This window comes from Calliphora vicina, chromosome 3 (assembly GCF_958450345.1).
Source record: "Calliphora vicina chromosome 3, idCalVici1.1, whole genome shotgun sequence".
Lineage (NCBI taxonomy): Eukaryota > Metazoa > Arthropoda > Insecta > Diptera > Calliphoridae > Calliphora > Calliphora vicina.
This window is the reverse complement of record NC_088782.1, coordinates 69,916,378-69,934,953: the sequence shown is the minus strand read 5'-3', so window position 1 is coordinate 69,934,953 and position 18,576 is coordinate 69,916,378. Positions and strand designations below refer to the sequence as shown.

Below are 18,576 nucleotides of genomic sequence, written 5' to 3'. Positions count from 1 at the left end.
TAATTTTTAATTTAATTTTGAATAAAATTTTCGTGTGTAAAACAATTTTAAATTTGGATAAAAATTTACTCATAATGATACAAATATTTTTAATTATTTAAAACAGAAAAATATATGTAAATACAAACTGATAATGAGCTGTCGTTTTGTTTCAAAAATAATTTAATGCATAAAATGGTTTAATTAAATAAAAATTAATGTTATAGAGAATATAGAAGTGGTTTTAGTTATTTTGTTTTATTTTTGTTTTTTTTTTTGTTTTGTAATATATAATAATGTTGGTTTAATCTCAATAGTTTTTGTAGTTGTTTAAGGTAATAAAAATTAGGTTTTTAATAAACTTTACAGAAGGAATATATTTGTTTTTAATTTAATAGAAATAGCAATATAGTATTTTTTTTAAATTAATCTTTTATTTGATATTGTGTTTTAATCATATAAATAATATTAAACTAAACAAAAATATGTGTAATGTGTATCTATAGAGAAGACATACTAAAATACAATATATACTGGTAAAATTATATAAAATAAAATAATAATTAAAAAAAAATTCTAATCATATGTAATAGTAGTAATATTTAATTAAATATGTTTTTAAATAATAATAAAAATAATAAAATAAACTTACAAACAAAAAACATTAATTTAGTAACATATAAATACATACAGTAAAATTTTTAATTTAAAAGTAGTACATACATATAATAAAATTATAATTATTTTAGTGTTTAGAGTAGAGTATTTAGTCTGAATTTAGTCTTGTGCAACTGGGCTAATTACAAGTCTATATAAACTTCAATTATCATCAACAAATCGCGTATAATAACAGAGACTGCAAGAAAATTTGTATTATGGTTTGATGGAAAACTAATCGTTTAATATTTTCTATTTTTTTAATTTTTGGTTAAAGCAAATTTATTTAAAAAAAAAACAATTAGTCTTGTCTCAAATTTTCAAATCGAAATTTGTATCTTTGTATTTCATTGATCTTGGGGAAATTTATTGCAATTCGTGTTTGTTTAAGATCGTAAATGCATTCCGCAAATGACATTTATATGTATATGAGATTTCATAAAGGCTCTCTGTTGAATAGTTTGTTACGATTCAAAATTAGTTGGACTATCCTTTTAACTTTGGGACATGACTGATTGTTTTATTTTAGCTAAGAAAGAGCAAGTTGGAAACATTTTATTTAAAAAATCACGTTGGTACATGCATATTTATAAATAGTTTTATGATTGTATTGCAAGTGTTAAACTTTTAAAAGCTTTTGGCAGTGCATCATTAACATCTTATAATTTCAATACTGTTCCAAACTAATTTTCATAAAGAATTGAATATAAATTTTTGAAAACGTCAGATTTTTAAGTTAGTAACCTTTTTATACCCTTCACCATGAGTGGCAAGGGTATATATAAGTTTTTAAATACATTTGTTTAACACATTTATATTTTTTCTTATACTTATGAAAAATGGGTTAGACAAATTTTCATTACTAATTTCTGTTAAATGTTGTTTACTAAAAATTTCACTATTTTATTTGCAAACTTTTAATAGGAACAACATTCCATTCAATTCAAACGTCCCAGAGATTTTAAAACAGCTTCTTTTAGAAGCTAAAAGGTTATCGAAGTAAATGTTCTCAGATTAGTGCAACCACATCTCATTAAATCTACTAACCCCCATTAACACGAAGTCTGGTTATGTTCTAACTAATAGTTATACTGTCGGTTAAAATTAATTTTGTATTTAATATGTCAGTATAAGTATTAGTTAACACATAACCAGACTCTGTGTTAATGGGTGTTAATAATTTATAATTTATTAAAGCTTTTAATAAATATTATTTCTATCAATAGGTCAAAGGTTATAACTTGAGATAAAAATTTCAAAGCATTTTATCTAGAAAACCGTGTCACACATTTTTTTTACAATATTAAAAAAAAAATGTTATTGTAATTTATTTATTTCTTATTTTTTTTAATTTTTCTAAAATTTTAAAAAAATTTCCCTTGTTAAGAAAATTTCCCTTTAAGGGAAATTTTTATTTTTTGAGATATTAATAAAAACTGTATGGTAATTAATATTTGAGGGCAATTTATTAAATTTTTTAAACATTTTTAAAATTTCCCTTAATATAAAAAATTTCCCTTTAAGGGATTTTTTTATAATATTAATACAAAATATTATGGTAATTTTTTCTATTCTTTAAAAATTTTATATTTTTACAAAAATTTCCCAAAAATAAAAAAATCGCTTTAAGGGAAATTTTTATTTATGTTTTGGAATTTATTAAATTCTTTGTCCATGTTTTATTTTGACAAACAAATTTGAAAATTTCCCTAAATCCGTTTAAGGGGAATTTTTATTTCTTAATATATTACTACAAATTATATTGTAGTTTATTTAATTCGTAAAGAATTTGTCATTTTTATATCTTTGAAAACTTCAGTTAAAAAATTTTTTACAATATTAAAAAATGTTATATTGTAATTTATTATTTAAAAAAGTTATTTCCAAAAATATCTGAAAATTTCCTTTCAAGGGAAATTTTTGATTTTTAAAAAATTCCCAAAAAATATAAAAAATCCCCTTAAGGAAATTATAATTTAATGCATTTTTAAATATTTTTACATTCACCCCTATCGCGAATCAATATTTCACATGAAATATTTTCCCTTTTCCTTTTTTCGTTCATCAACTTTGTTCACGTGAAAAAATTTCGCTTGTTGTGAAATTTTTAGATGGAATTTTGTAAACAATAAACAACAAAATTAGCAATTTTCCCTTCGAGGGAAATGGATATTTCATGGGAACAAAATTTCATATGTTATTGCCAATAGGGGTGAATATAAAAAAAATTCCCTTGTTATACATTTGTATAATTTATGTCTATTGGACTAGGGAAGATTTCAAAGTATTTTCAGCTTACTTTGAAATCGTAACCACTGTTTGTCGTTTTGTGTTTCATTCAACGATATTTTTTTAAGAATTTCAAGAGTCAGTTTATGAGATATATAGCTTTGAAATTTAAAACCCATGAATTGACCTTAAAGCTATTATATATTATATATTATAAAAATGTACATTATATAGTTAAAAGGTTATCAGCAGCAACTTTTATAAAGTTTTTCAAAATTTATAACGAAACAGTGTTGCCTAATTAGAAATGTGTTTTGTAAATTCAAATGCTTTTTCATAATGTAAATTTAAAATCTCCCCATATTATTAAATAAGCTGTAAATGAAAAATGTTTCCATATTACCCTCTTGCTGCCTTTTTGTTTGGAAGTGCATACATAGAAAATATATAATAATTCCTTCTATTTCTATTTTTTTGTTTGGTTTTTCAAAATAAACAATTCTTGTTGCAATAATACCAGCGAATTGAAATGAAAATGTAGTGTATTATTAAATTAAACGCACAACACACAATGCACAAAATAAAATAAAATTTTGAGTAAAATGCAAACAAATTGTTAAAACTTAAATAAAATAAAATGAAATGAAAAATAAGCTCTAAATACGAGCAGCAAAACAAAAATTTAGAACGAGGCGCTCAAAAATACAATTAAAATAAAAAATAAAAATGAATGAGACAAAATGAAAATTATTTTGAATAAATATTTTAGAGGGGAGGATTTTGAGCAGCTAAATTGTGTAGCGGATGGTGATTTTGTAGCTGTTGTTGTTGTTGCTGATGATGTTGTTGTTGCTGATAGACAACAGCAGCAGTAGTATGATGTTGTATTGAAGGGGGCTGGCTGGCAACTGGGTGGACATGGTGCGGATGATGATGTAGGGGTAAATGATTATTTGGCTGCATATGAAGGGGATGTTGATTATGATTAGTTGTAGATTGTGTTACTGTTGCTGTTGCCGAGACTGTGGGGGGCAAAGGTGAAGCCATTATGGTTGAAGGTGGTGCCGAGGTAACAACTACCATGGAACTCATGGGCATTTGTACAAGATGATGTTGCTGCTGCTGCTGATGTGGATGATGCTGTAGCTGTTGTTGTTGATGAAGATTATGATGATGATGATGAAGGTGTTGCTGTTGTAAATGAGTTTGGGGTGTAGCTGGATGATTTGCCATTATGTGGGTAGCATGTGTTGGAGGTGGTGGATGTGCTGGTAAAGGGGTATTTTGTGTTTGTATTGGTATTTGTAGCGTTTGCTGCTGCTGTTGTTGTATTTGTGGTGTTCTTGGTGTTGCTGGTGATGGCACATTATGAATTTGTTTAGTTGGTGTATTTATTATATCATTACTAATAATGTTGCTGTTGGTGCTGATGGTGGTGCTGCCGCTGCTACTGCCTTTACCATTGTCATTGCCAGTGCCGCCACTACTACTACTGCTGCTGCCATTGCTATTGCCATTCAGCATGGCCACTGGCACTGCGTTTGCAGCAGTATTATTATTATTGTTGTTGTTGTTGTTATTATTATTATTATTTAAATTATTAGCATTCATGGTAGTTGTAGTATTGGGGGTGGTATTTGAATTTGTGGAATTTGAATTACTGGAACTATCCTTAGTTGTTGCGGATGTGGAGGATGTGTTCGAGGCATTATTGTTATTATTACCTAAACATAATTTATGCCAATTATACAATATGAAAAGATAAAAATAAACAAAAAAAAATAAAATAAAATATAAACATAATGAACAAAAAATAAAACAGGAAAATCATAAATAATTTAGATAATTTTTGTTTAGTAAAATTAAAAACCAAAAAAATATGTACATATGTATGTACGAATGTATGTATGTATATGAAAAATACTACACAAACAATAAAAATGAAAACTAAAAATTTAATGAAATTAGAAAAATTAAAATTTTGTATACGAACTTTGTACAAGTATGAACTGAACACTGTGTTGTTGTTTCTACAGTCTTTGGTACAAAAACTGTCGTCGGTCTTATCTGCCGCTGTGTGTTTTCTTAATTTGTCTGTGCAGTCTTTATTTCATTCATTGCCATATTTAATGATAAACTTACCCGCTGTTGTATTTGCTAGGAAGCGCTTTATTTTATCTAAGATATAAGGCAAATTATAGCCATCCTTTGTGTATCTGAAATTAGAATAAAAAATGAATGTAAAAGTTATTAAACATTTTTAAAGAAAATTCAAAAATTATAAATTAGTTCTTAAACTAAAAATTGAATAGAAGAAAGTACAGTCAGTCCTACACCAGCTATGAGTAGTGTCCCAGCAAAAAAAGGAGTATGTATTCCATGTATAGCATTAAGTGCATACATATATTATTTCACAGAATTAACTTCTTTGGAAGTGATATGAAATAATTTCAAAGAAGCGATTATAAATCAATTCTTTGTAAATCTAGATATGTAGTCATAACTTTATGTACTTTCAAACAAAAATGCAGCAAGAGGGTAATATGGAAACATTTTTCATTTACAGCTTATTTAATAATATGGGGAGATTTTAAATTTACATAATGAAATAGCATTTGAATTTACAAAACACATTTCTAATTAGGCAACACTGTTTCGATATAAATTTTGAAAAACTAAAGTAGCTCTAAGGTCAATTCATGGGTTTTTAATTTCAATGCCATATATCTCATAAACTGGCTCTTGAAATTCTTAAAAAAATATCGTTGAATGATACACAAAACAACAAACAGTGGTTACGATTTCAAAGCAGAAAATACTTTAAAATCTTCCCTAGTCCAATAGATGTAAATTATACAAATGTGTAACAAGGGAAATTTTTATTTATATTCGCCCTTACCGGCAATAACATGTGAAATTTTGTTCACATGAAATATCCATTTCCCTCGAAGGGAAAATTGCTATCGTGATATTCCCATGAACTTTTCATTCACAATAGATAGATTTGTTCGTAACAGCTGTTTATTGTTTACAAAATTACATCTAAAAATTTCACAACAAGGGGAATTTTTTCACGTGAACAAAGTTGATGAACGAAAAAAGAAAAAGGGAAATATGTATTGATTCGCGATAGGGGTGAATATTAACATACATATGTATTAAAACGTAAAATAATTAACATTTATATAATCACTTGGTAAAAAGAATTTATAAAACTTCAACATCACTTCAACATCAACTTCAACATAAAAACATAGTATCTGTCATTTATTCTCACTTAGTTATTGAATATTATAGTGTAACAAATAATTTTTTTTTTGCTTTAAAAATTGACGACCACACCGATTGCTCATCAATGCTTATGGTGAATGTCCATCGATTTCAACGTGCGAGATTAGAGTATCCAAAACCGAAACCAAAAACCACCGGTTTCAGTTTTTTAACTTTTCGGTTTTTTGACAAACTGGTTTTTGTAAGACGGTTAACCGGTTTTAATGAAATATATTTTCTAAAGCACATTCAAACATATTTATGAAAAACTTGAAAACCCAATCAACCGAATCGACACCAAAGCCAAATATCCATGGCGCATAGGTAGCTCTGTATTTGGTAGGACCAAAAGCGGCAGAAATCTGGCCAGGCCATCATATGGAACCTGTAACGAACGCCACTGATTCGTTTGAAGCGAACATTTGCCGAAAAATGCCAGAGATGAAACTGTAATATTCCATCATGACTATGCCGGCCACATTATGTAATACCTGTTAAAAACTATTTAGAAGGAAGTAGTGTGGCCTTATAGTCCACACCTAGCCCCGTCCGAATACTATTTGTTTCGATCGATTCATAACGCTCATTCTGGGATACGATTCACTTTGGAACAGAGTATCCGATTAGCTTTGTTCGTTCTTGGCCTCAAAAGATGAGCAAGATACAATTGGATGTCCGCTAGCACAAACATTAGTCATTTAACCAATGATATTCTACCCACTTTGGATTTAAAACCACAGAGTGTTCCCCAAGCGACCACACCAATAAACCAGACAGGGCAAGTCCTGGGCCTAACTGGTTCCCTGCATCTCCAGATGATACTCTGGCCATCTGCGAGTTTAAAATAAACACTTTCCAGATTTATATTCAGTGCATACGTATCTCGATGTCAACCATAAAGCCATGCTGTGGAATGATCATCAAATCGCTTAGAAACTATATCAAGAGGAATAGGTTCTTAACATTGCCGACTTTACGACAAATGGGTATGGGTGATATAACCGCCCCTCTACTCAACCTAACCTATTCGTGTTAAAGTTTATCTCGATACGCTATTTACTTCGGAAGTTTAACTTTAAAATTTATTTTTGGGAGAACGCTTATATGGAAGCTATGGGGCTTATAGGAAAGAAAATTATGGAGAATAAGTAGTAAGTTTTGTACGATTGTAACTTGTTTACCAACATCGATATAACCTTCATTACATCTAATATTATCTGCATTTTTTAAATTGTATATGTTAAACATAGTTAGTTCCTTTTTATATTAAGGCATCGATATTCAAATTCTCCAAAATATATCGAAGGCATCGAAGGCTATCAACAAGTGAAAAATCACACTATATGAAATTTCAATGGCGAAGGTGAGTGATGCTTGCTGTGGAGTGTTTTTTTTATTATTTTGTAAAGGAATTCTCTCACAATCTAGGACTTACGAAAATTTTCCCAGATATTCTCTGTTGATCAGAAATGTTTGGTATTGAAAATGAGAAACAATTAAAGTGCGTTAGAGTGTAAACTAGGTGAAACACCAACTTTGCCACATGGTTCCAAATATATGAAGTTATGTGTCCAAACATTGTACCGGTAAAAAGATTTGGATCACAACTTCTCTCGATTTATATCGAGCATTCTCAGAGATCGACTATACGAGTTCAAGATCAATTCAGGGATACCGCAAGGTTTCGTCCTTTCGTCCTTTCTCCTACTCTATTTCATAACTTTTTAAATGACCTTCTACGTCAAACTTCCAACCCTATCTATTATTATTATTATTGCAGATGGCAGCAACATTTGCCATTCATATTCATTCAATTATAGGCCAAGTCTATCAGAGGTTGGGGCAATGAGGCAAAACATAAATGTTAGGCTTAACCAAGATCTTGTAACCATAGAGAATATGCATAGAGCGGAAACTCTCCTGTCAAAGACTTAACTAAGTTGTCAGAAACCTATGTGGTGAGAATGTATTAGTAGAAAAAAATATATTTTGAGTAATTTTTTTGGTTTGAGTTTTTTTCTAGTTTCCGCTCTATGTTTCTCTATGCTTGTAACCACCTCTGAAAGTGGTGCGAATAAAGTTGATTTTAATGCACGCATCTTAACACATCTGGGTGGTGTAAATATTAAGGAATCAGAAGCTCTTGATGTTCTAGGCATGTTCAAGTGTCGAAAGAAACATTCAAGTGTCTTGATTTTTAAAAATGGTGTAGAAAATACTTCACTCCATCTGATCTCCTTACTATTTACACAGGGTAAAATGGAATAAAACTCTCATGTGTAGGCCGGTGCTTCGAAGTCTATTTTGGAGTTACTCGACCGCGTACAGGAGAGGACGAAGTTCCTTATGGGTGGTGTAAATATTAAGGAAGCTTTTGATGTTCTAGGCATGAGTATTCAGTGCGATGTCAGCTGGACAAAACACATTTTTCAAGCGCCTTGATTTTCAAGTGCCTAGGAAATACTTCACTCCATCTGTTTCAGTGTTCTAATGATACTAAATTTGAAATTAGGGAACTTGTTCCCGGAACCCCTAGTTTTTTACGCAATACAGGTTCATCAAATCGTTGTCGACTGGACAGTGGATCACACAATACATTAGCTGTATTGTTTTTAGCCGTACTGTCCGTATGTGTAATAAGCTTCCTGCTTATCAATATAGGAACATTCAAATTAAATGTCCACAAACACTACTCCCACTATCCTTCCTCTCATAAACTATTTTTCTAGTTTCAATATTTATACAAAATGCACAAAGCGAGTATAATACCCATTTTCCAACATGACGGTAATAAAGTTAACGCCGAAACATTACGATGCATTGAAATTACGTACTTTATTCTGACAGTTGGATATATTAATTTTGATTATTTTTCATTTTGTCGGATCATAATATTCAAGGATTATAACCGAATCAGAAAACCGGTCAACCGGTTTTTTCATCTTTGTAAACTCCACCGGTTTCGGTTTTTTTAACTTTTCGGTTTTTTGACAAACCGGTTATTGTAAGACGGTTAACCGGTTTTAATGAAATATATTTTCTAAGGCTCATTCAAACATGTTTTTGAATAACGTTGATACCATTTTTAAAAATATTGATTTATTTTATAGAAAATTGTAGCATTTGACCATTAAATAAAAATTTAATATAAACCGGTTAACCGGGTTTTTTGAAGACAAAAACCGAAACCGCTAATCGGTTTTTTTAAAAGACAATAATCAAAACAGGTTTTTTCAAAAACACACTTTTTCGGTTAAACCGGAAATCAGTTTTTTAAATTTGCCGGTTTTTTGGACACTCCCGGTCCACACTGTGAAACATTTGCTGCAAAACATTTGAGTTTGTTGATGAAAGGGGAAAGATGAATGAAAAAGGGAACTTTGTTTCATGTACATGAAGTTTTTGTTGAGTATGTCATCCACATTTAATCGTTCGTATTCGTACTGTACGGAAATGCCAAAAACTGAAAAGCAAAAACTTCACTGTGTGGACACGAATGTAGTTTCAAAAGAGAATTTAAAAATGTTTTGCAGCAAATGTTTCACTGCGTGGACCGGGACTTAGCAATCAGAAAGTTTTTTTGTGTTGCTAGTAATTATTCCATCGATTACACATTGATTTTAATTAATCTATTGTCTACAGATTGAGAGATACTACTAATATATTTTTGATAATGAGATATCGTAATTATACTGATATTCCTTTAAACTTTAAAAAATAATGCATATGTTCAAATATCTTAAATTAAAAAAAAAATACTTACATTTCGGTACGTTTAGTGCAAAATAAATTTTTAAAATTACTATAAATGCAAAATAGAGTAAATGTTGGTAAACCTTGTCCAAGATAACGTGCAAATTTAATTTGATCAGGTTTATTTAGGCCACTTTGATTGAGTGATAGAAACGGTCGATGATCTTTAATCTCATATTCCTAGAAAGAAATTAATAAAAAGAAAGAAGAGAAATTGTTAAAGTAACTTATGAAACCAGTTTAGTAAATAGTTAGAGAAACTTATAAAATATCGTAAAATAGATTATTGTTTTAAATACATATAACTTAAACACTAGTAGAAAACGAAAAATAAATTATGTCATTACTTTTGAATTCATTTATAACATTTTTAATTTAAATTAGTTCATTCTTAAATTAAAAATAAAGCTCTTTTTCATAAGGCATTTTTTATTTTATTATAGGTCCATAAAACTAAATTTGTTTTATAAAACATTTCATTATGATTTATAATTATAATTTTATAATATTAGAGAAAATAATTCAGATATTCCATAATATAAAGCCTATTCATATTCATACATCTTCATTTATTACAAAAACTTAAATTTCTAAACATACGAATTTTTATAGGTAATATGCGTATTAATTTCCCCCCAATCCTTTCCTTGAAGAAGACATAAAAAACAAATACATACATACATGCCAAATATCAAGGATCCTTAAGAAAAATTCAAAATTTTGAAATTAAGCTATTAAATACAACAACAATAACAAAGAATCGAACGGGTTTATTTGTATTAAATAACAAACAAACACACACGCAAACATCCATATAAAAATACGCTCACAAAACTGACATTCATACAGCTTCCTTTTCTAAATTAAAATAAACAAGAAGAAAAGGAATAAGAAAAAATAGGAAGGAAAAAAACGGAAACAGCCTTGTGAATGAAAAGTGTAAAAATAAACTCATTCAAATACGTTAAATTTCACACATTCAGGGAGCAAAAAATAAAACGAATAGAAAATAAATAGAGGAACGATTTTATTAAAAAAAAATCCACAACAACGACAACAATATTACACAATCTGTATTGAATCATCAAACACAAGTAAACCAAACCAAAATAAAACAACAAACTTAAACACGCTCCCACTCAAACAAATGAACATTCTCCCGTACAATAGTCCATTTCGTATACAATAAGGAAGAACAAAACAGAAAGGAATCCCATAATACACACAAATGTATGAATATTTATTAGGATGGCCCTATTAATAATATTTAGGTAGAAAATACAATCGTTCTGGGTCCATTGTTTTCAAAATTTGTATAAAAAATATATTTTAATTAAAATTGTAAAATCAAAAAATCCAAACGCACACTGTTTCAAAAGCCATTAAAGAATATAAGGAAGACTTGAACATTGAAAGAATACCTGGATCAGGAAGAACAGAAAAAGGTAAGGCAAAAAAGTCGAACAACTCGTACACTTCTATAAGAAAAGCAGCTCGTAAAGTTAAATGCTCTGATTTTGTGCGCAGAGACAATGCGGGGTTGAAGTCGTACATAGTTCAGAATGTTCCAGATCGCAATGCGGTAAAGAACTTAGATGCAAAAGAAAGAGTGAAAAAATTGAGGTAAAATTTTATAAAAAATACATCTGTTGTGTGATGGATGATAAAACTTTCACAGACTTTTCACAACATCCTGGTTAAGATTTTTATGTGGCTGATGGACCACGAAAAATACCGGACAAACAAACAAACAAAATATTTCTGGTACGATTTGGCATTATGCCACTATGGAGAAAAGGCCTTCCATAAGGGCAACTGTCCAGAACTTCGGCCTGTGGAAAGGTATTGGGCTCTTGTAAAAAAAGAATTAAAGGACACATGAAAGTCATCCCAGGAATCCTATTTTAAGCGTAAGTGGACCACCTAGTCCAAAAAACGGTTACGGAAACAATTATAAAATCTTTAATGGGATGATTTCACGAAAAAGTTTATAAATTTATAAATATGCCAATATTTTAATGTTTAATGAATTTGTATAATTTTTGAATAAATTTGCGTATTTTTGAGAATTTTTATATTGAACGTTTTAAGTTTCATTTAATTTAATACAAGTATAAGTTTTTTCTGTTTCACTCTTTATTTGAATTGACAAAAATATTTGGAAAATTAATTGAAATTGGAAAGTAAATTTTCTTTAAAAACGGAGTGTGGGAAAAATGCAAGTTTTGGGTTATTCACAAGGTGAGCTATTAAGTCATATTGTCATAATGTCCTAATATATTATTACTACTTTTATGCGTAGCCTATTCGCAAATAAAAATAATTTGCAATTAACTAACTCTCTGTTTATATGTCACTTTGGTTACGGAAAATTCTTATTTTTTAAATGCAAAAATTAAAGAATTGGTGAATCAACCAGTTGTGTATGTTCAGTTACCAGACACTTTTCCTTGCTGTCTCCAAACGGAATTAAAAATATTCCCAAATACATAGTTTTATTTTAAATATATGCCAGAATTTTTAAAAAAATGTTAAAATTAGTAGTTGTATTATTAGTTATGGGCAAGAGGATTGTCACGATTAAACAGATAAATATTTGATCGATTCACAAAAAATTTCTAAAATAATACTACAGAAATCTGCTCCGAATGCCTAAGTGTCGGTTAAGCTGAGCCGCCAAGTCGTGAAATATTAGAACATTATGACAATATGGCATGATAGGATGGATACATTGTGAATCAACCAATTATAAACCTTCAGGTTAGAAACTCCCATATTAGTTTTAGGAGTATTTTATCCTGCAGAGCTGAAATAGTCGGGGTTGTCATAGAATCTAATCACTGTCGTAATCGGTTTTGAAAACGGCAGAAAAGATATATTTGGCTTATGAAATCCAATGTATTTTTTTGTTTAATCGATAACGAATTTAATTATAGATCGAATATAAAACCGATAACTTTCGAATTCACGAGACCAAAGTACTTTTTCTGTCGTTTTCAAACCCGATTCCGACAATGATTGGATTCTATGACAACCCCACATTAAGAAAAGCTTCCACGATCGCTCTAAATGCATCCAAGGAGCAAAGGAACTGCAGCAACAACACATACATTTTCCGTTCAGAAATCATTAAAATGAGATACGACGGACCCAACAAATAGAAATAATAGAAAATATAGAATATGTATAAAAAATCTTTGGCAAGACCCTTCTTTCTAACGAACAAAGCTACAACTAACTTTCTTAATATCAAAAAAAAAAAAATTTTAGTTGGGAATATGCATTTTTTTTGGCGGCCATCCTAATATACATGTGTATAAGCACAGTCAACTTACTTAATATAGTAAGACAGGACTTATTGAATGTGTTGGATAGATAGATAGAGTGTGTATGTTTGATAAAGATTATAAAATAAACAGATACGAAGACAAACACATTTGTTCATCACACCAAAACATTCACATAACATCCATACAGATATTCATATCATCACAGCCACATCAAATCGAGAAGACGAGGACAGACAAACAGACAGACAGACACGCACACAACCTATCACGTCTGCTGCTATATACATCCTTACAAACATCTACATAATGTTTGATTATGTTAAAAATCAATAGAGCAAAAAACCAAATATAAAGGAAGAACACTAAAAAAACAAAAACAAAACAAACGAGAAATCCAAGGGAATGGTGAATGATACAAACACAAACAAGTACAGACACACTCTCAAATATTACCCGGTAGTTTTAAAGGTAGTGATATAAGCTACTTGAACTACGCCATTTTTAATTGAAATTGAGAACCATAGACAACAAATAGATAGGTAACTGAGAGCCAGAAACCTAATTCATGAAAATGTATTTCATGTATTTTGATTTTGTATCACCCGTATGTGTGAATAATAATTTACTCTCTCGTTCCGTTCTATGCGTTTATTCTATGTTGAGAACATTATACATGATATTGAGAAAATTCCAAATGAAATTGAGAACATCCATTTTAAATTGAGAAAATTCCAATTGAAATTGAGAATTTCAATATGAAATTGAGAAAATTCAAATTGAAATTTAGAAAATTCCAAATGAAATTGGGAAAATTCCAATTGAAATTAAGAAAATTCCAAATGAAATTGTGAAAATGTTATTTTACTCTACATAAATAATATATGCACATTAAACAAATTTGAAACAAATAACATAAATATGTAATGTTATTGACCAACAGGCAGATCTTGCAATTCCAAAGCGCTTTGTTGGAATGATGTTGAATGTTGTATAGCTTTACTGCAATCTCCAGTAGTTATACAGGACTTGGAATAGTTAATTAATTCTTGAAGATATAAAATCCTTTGATCTCCTACATTAGAATACTTTTGATTTTGAACCAAATTATTTCAATAAGGTTAAGCATTGGTGAAAATTTCACCTAGACGACTGTGGCAAGGGACATTGTCACATGCCAGAACGAGTTAAGTTAACTGATTGCCCAACTCTTGTCATCTATCAAGAACTCTTTTGATCCATGCGTTTACGCTTTCGGCAGTGAACGAACCTCTGCGACTATCCATTTGAATAATGCATGCGGTAACAATTACACCTATTAGTAGGATCGAACTGTTCGAGATCCAAAACGAGACCAACGAACAATATTTTCTACGACAAAATAAATTAAAATTGGTCTCTCTATCCAGACCATCACATCTTTTCACATCTGGTATAATCGTTAATTTTGTTTTTTTAATATAAAATAATTTATATAATGTTTCTCAATTTTATTTAGAATTTTCTCAATTTCATTTGGAATTTTGTCAATTTCAAATAGAAATTCTCAATTTCATTAGGAATTTTCTCAATTTAAAATGGAAATTCTCAATTTTAATTGGAATTTTCTCAATTTTAATTTGAAATTCTCAATTTCATATGGAACTTTCTCAATTTCAATGAAAAATGGTGTAGTTCCAAGGGCTGCAGGGGATTTACAAAATTATAAATATGTGTGGATGATAGAAATCGCAATCAACCTCATCATTATTGTAGTGATGATAATGAAGTTGGGTGAAATGTATTGAGTGTGTGTATAAATAGGAAGGGTAAGGATAATAAGAAGACGAAGCTATACAACACGAAATAGGTTAAAGGCGACGAAACAAACTACTTGTAAATTCAAATATTATTGTAGTTTACTGACAGACAGGCACACACACACACACACACGAAACACATGAATACAATACATGCTAAATAATATTTTGTTTAAAAGCTAATTACACATAAGGACAATGCAGGATTTAAGGGAATTAAAAATATGTATAACTCCTTAAAGCATAACTGTGCAGGAATTAGAATAGCCTGAGTCTCTACTATAATGATTATTACAAAAGCACCCAATATATTGCTCAAATTGGGGTGACATAGACGAAGGTAGAATAGGAGAGTTAGGTCTTTTGTCGGAAGACCTTTACTGGGAGATCAAGGAGACAAAGAAAAAAGGAAGCTTACCGGATTCGTGTATCCAGTAACGGACAAATAAATATTCACATACTATCCGGAGAAAAAAAGGAGATTTCTGGAAATTTTGAAATATAAAAATAAATTACAAAGCGATAATTAACCCAAAAGAAAAGGCCGGATAACATCCTTCAAACAAATCTTTTACAACCTGTTTTGTTGTATATAATCCTAATATGTTTGTACTGTGGGACTAATTAAAAAAAACCCAGTTAGGGATTTGGGTTTTTATCAATACTACCAATCGAAATACAGGTGATATATGAAGCTTATCTGGCTGCAACTAGACTGATGGTAATGGGAGAATGGCTAATCAATGACCACATAATAAAACACCAAAAGAAAACAATCATCCTGCTAAAGGATGTAACACAATTCAAAATAAATATGTCAGCACTAACTGAATCAACATAATACCGTTAGGAGAATAATGGGATGAAGCAACAAAAGTAAGGAATGACCAAGTAACCAATCTATATACAGATAATTCGAACAAAAAAATATGTAAATACTTTTATCTCAAAGATCATAATACTGTTTCCAGGCTGTGATAATGATTATTATGGAGGTTATTAAATAATTGGAGACGACTGATAATAAAACTCTAACTCCCATTTTTTTTATTTTTGCTTGGACCAGCACTCATTGCATTGTATTGGAACTAGGAAAATATGTTATGGGAGTGACAGGAAAGACTTCAGCAGGTAGCTTATTCCACATACGGACTATATGGGTAAAGAACGAATTTCCCTGTAATGCGTTGTGCGATCCTCTGTCCAGTCGACCACGAATGGACGCGTTTCCGGAACGATGTCACTAATTTCTGCAGAGTACATTCCATAGTAGTATCGGTAGAACAGTGAAACACAACCCACGCGGCGACGATGTTCCAGTGAGTCAATAGAGCTGGATAGCCTACTGTCACCGATAAGCAACTTCGTCCTCTCCTGTACGCAGTCAAGAAACTCCAAAATAGACTTCGAATCATCGGTTTACACATGAGAGTTGTAGACCATTTTAGGTCAGATATAAGTGGTGTAAATTGTAAGGTGATTAGATGGAGTGAATTATTTCCTACACCGTTTTAGAAAACCATTGCATTTGAATGCTTCCTTAGACACTTGAAAAATGTGTTTTGTCTATCGGACATCGCACTGAATACTCATGCCTAGAACATCAAGAGATTTTGATTCTTTAGTATTTACACCACCCATAAAAACAGATGAAGCAACATGATCTGTCGTGCGCTTGTGTGTTAACATACAACATTGAGTCTTGTGTGCATTAAAATCTACTATGTTCGCACAATCCCATTCAGAGATTGTCACAAGGTCCCGATTAAGGGAATCATTCATGTTTTGCTTCATTGACCCAATCTCCCACAGGCCTGGTCTATAATTGAATGAATATGAATGGCAAATGTTGCTGTCATCTGCACAAGAATAGATAGGGTTGGAAGTTTGACGTAGAAGGTCGCTTATATACATATTCTTATATAGATAAGAAATAGAGTAGGATAAATAATTAAGCCTTGCGGTACCCCTGAATTAATCTTGAACTCGTTTGATGAGATCCCATCTGCAACAACTCGTAGAGTGCGATCTCTGAGTAAGCTCGATATAAATCGAGAGAAGTTATTACCTACACAAAAAACAAAGAGTTTTGATACAAGCGCACCAGCCACACCCTATCAACGCCTTAGAAATGTCTATAGCCAACAATTTACTTTCGTCAAAATGGTGAATAGAACTACATTTTTTCCGATAGGAATACTAGCAAGTCTCCAGTAGAGCGTCCTCTACGAATGCCACTGTCGGTCGCTGAGTAGATTGTTGGACTCTAAATATTTCACAAGATAATAGTTAAACATACTCACCATAACTTTGGAAAGTGCAGAACAAATTGCTATTGGGCGATAATTTTCAGGGTTGTTAGCCACTCCCTTTTTAGGAATTGGCGTTACAAACTTAGGAAATTTGCTGGAACGGTATAAAGTGCTAATGGACGAGCTAGCGTCGAAGAACACTGGTCTTTAATCTTTAATCTTCACAAAAAAACATATTTGTTTCACAAAAATTTCATCAATAATTTTTGACTACAAAGAAATTAAATAAATAAACTTGTTTCCATAAATTTGCAAACGGCATGTGTTTGTTTAATAAATTTATGCAAACGTTTATTTTACCAAAAATATGTATACAATTCGATTGTACATTGATTTAATTTTATATTCTTAGTTGTACCTAGTCGTATGCATGTGTCATTATTCATATTGTTTGGTTTTGGAAATTTTCTTAAGGCTTTTAGCTCAAAGGAGTCACTTTACGAATTCACGAATATGTTTTTAATAGGGTTTCTTTGGGGAAATTTTGCAGGAATAAAAATTTGGAAATTCTTTGGAATTTTTCTGTAAAAAATATTACAATTTTCAGTAAATAAAATAAGAACTTTTGGCAAAAATATGTCCATCTTAGACACCTAATTATTAATTATATTTTTCTAATCCCCGTTAACTACAATGCATTAGCCCTTAGTTAAAACAAAGCCGAAGGACTGAATATTGAAAATGTTTAGTAAAATTTAACAAACAATTTTAGTTTGAAGTAGAACTTCCTTGTAATTTCCAAAAGAAGTTATCTCTAACTTTTTAAAGTATAGCGCCAGATTTTGAAGAAAATCAATTTTTGGTTTGAATTTTAATTAGAGGAAGAATTTTCAATTGAAATTGTAAACCCTATGTATGAATATATATAAATCTTAACATCTTCGGGATAAAGTACAAAACTGTCTATCCACCTTAAACCGTATTCATATGGGCAATTCCACGAGAATGACAACCACGACTGAAAAACAAAAACCCTTAACTTTTTTCAAGATGATCTCAATAGGAGAAAACACCAAAATTGCACTATGTGATAGTATTTACATTCACATTACATTCAGCCCAATTATGAAAAAAAAATTCCCCGGAAGTTTTTTCCCCTTTCTCATTTTTCCTATTCAAATTCTATGTTAAGAAAAGGGAAAAAACTGCCGGGGAATTTTTTCATAATTGTGCTGATTTTTAGGCAAGATTGCGGAGAAAACTAAGCTCCCAAATTAACATGTAGTAAAAAATGCTATTATCAAATTGTTTATTGAAACCAAATATGGGTATAATTAGTCATTGCTCCCA

At 30.4% G+C, this 18,576-nt stretch overlaps 1 protein-coding gene across 7 annotated transcripts in view; it reads right to left on the bottom strand.

Annotated features, from left to right (window-relative positions):
- LOC135953133 (myb-like protein I) overlaps window positions 1–18,576 on the bottom strand; it is a 92,835-nt gene that overhangs the window by 6,735 nt on the left and 67,524 nt on the right. For 6 of the 7 annotated variants that reach the window (XM_065502827.1, XM_065502826.1, XM_065502830.1 and 3 more), the window contains exons 3-5: window positions 9,899–10,068; window positions 5,008–5,081; window positions 3,522–4,589 (exon numbers count right to left, since the gene is read on the bottom strand). In XM_065502827.1, the coding sequence (XP_065358899.1) occupies window positions 3,631–4,589; window positions 5,008–5,081; window positions 9,899–10,068 (1,203 nt within the window). In that variant the 3' untranslated portion in view covers window positions 3,522–3,630. Of the gene's footprint in view, window positions 1–3,521; window positions 4,590–5,007; window positions 5,082–9,898; window positions 10,069–18,576 lie in introns of those variants that run through there. The other variant, XM_065502831.1, reaches the window with a different exon arrangement.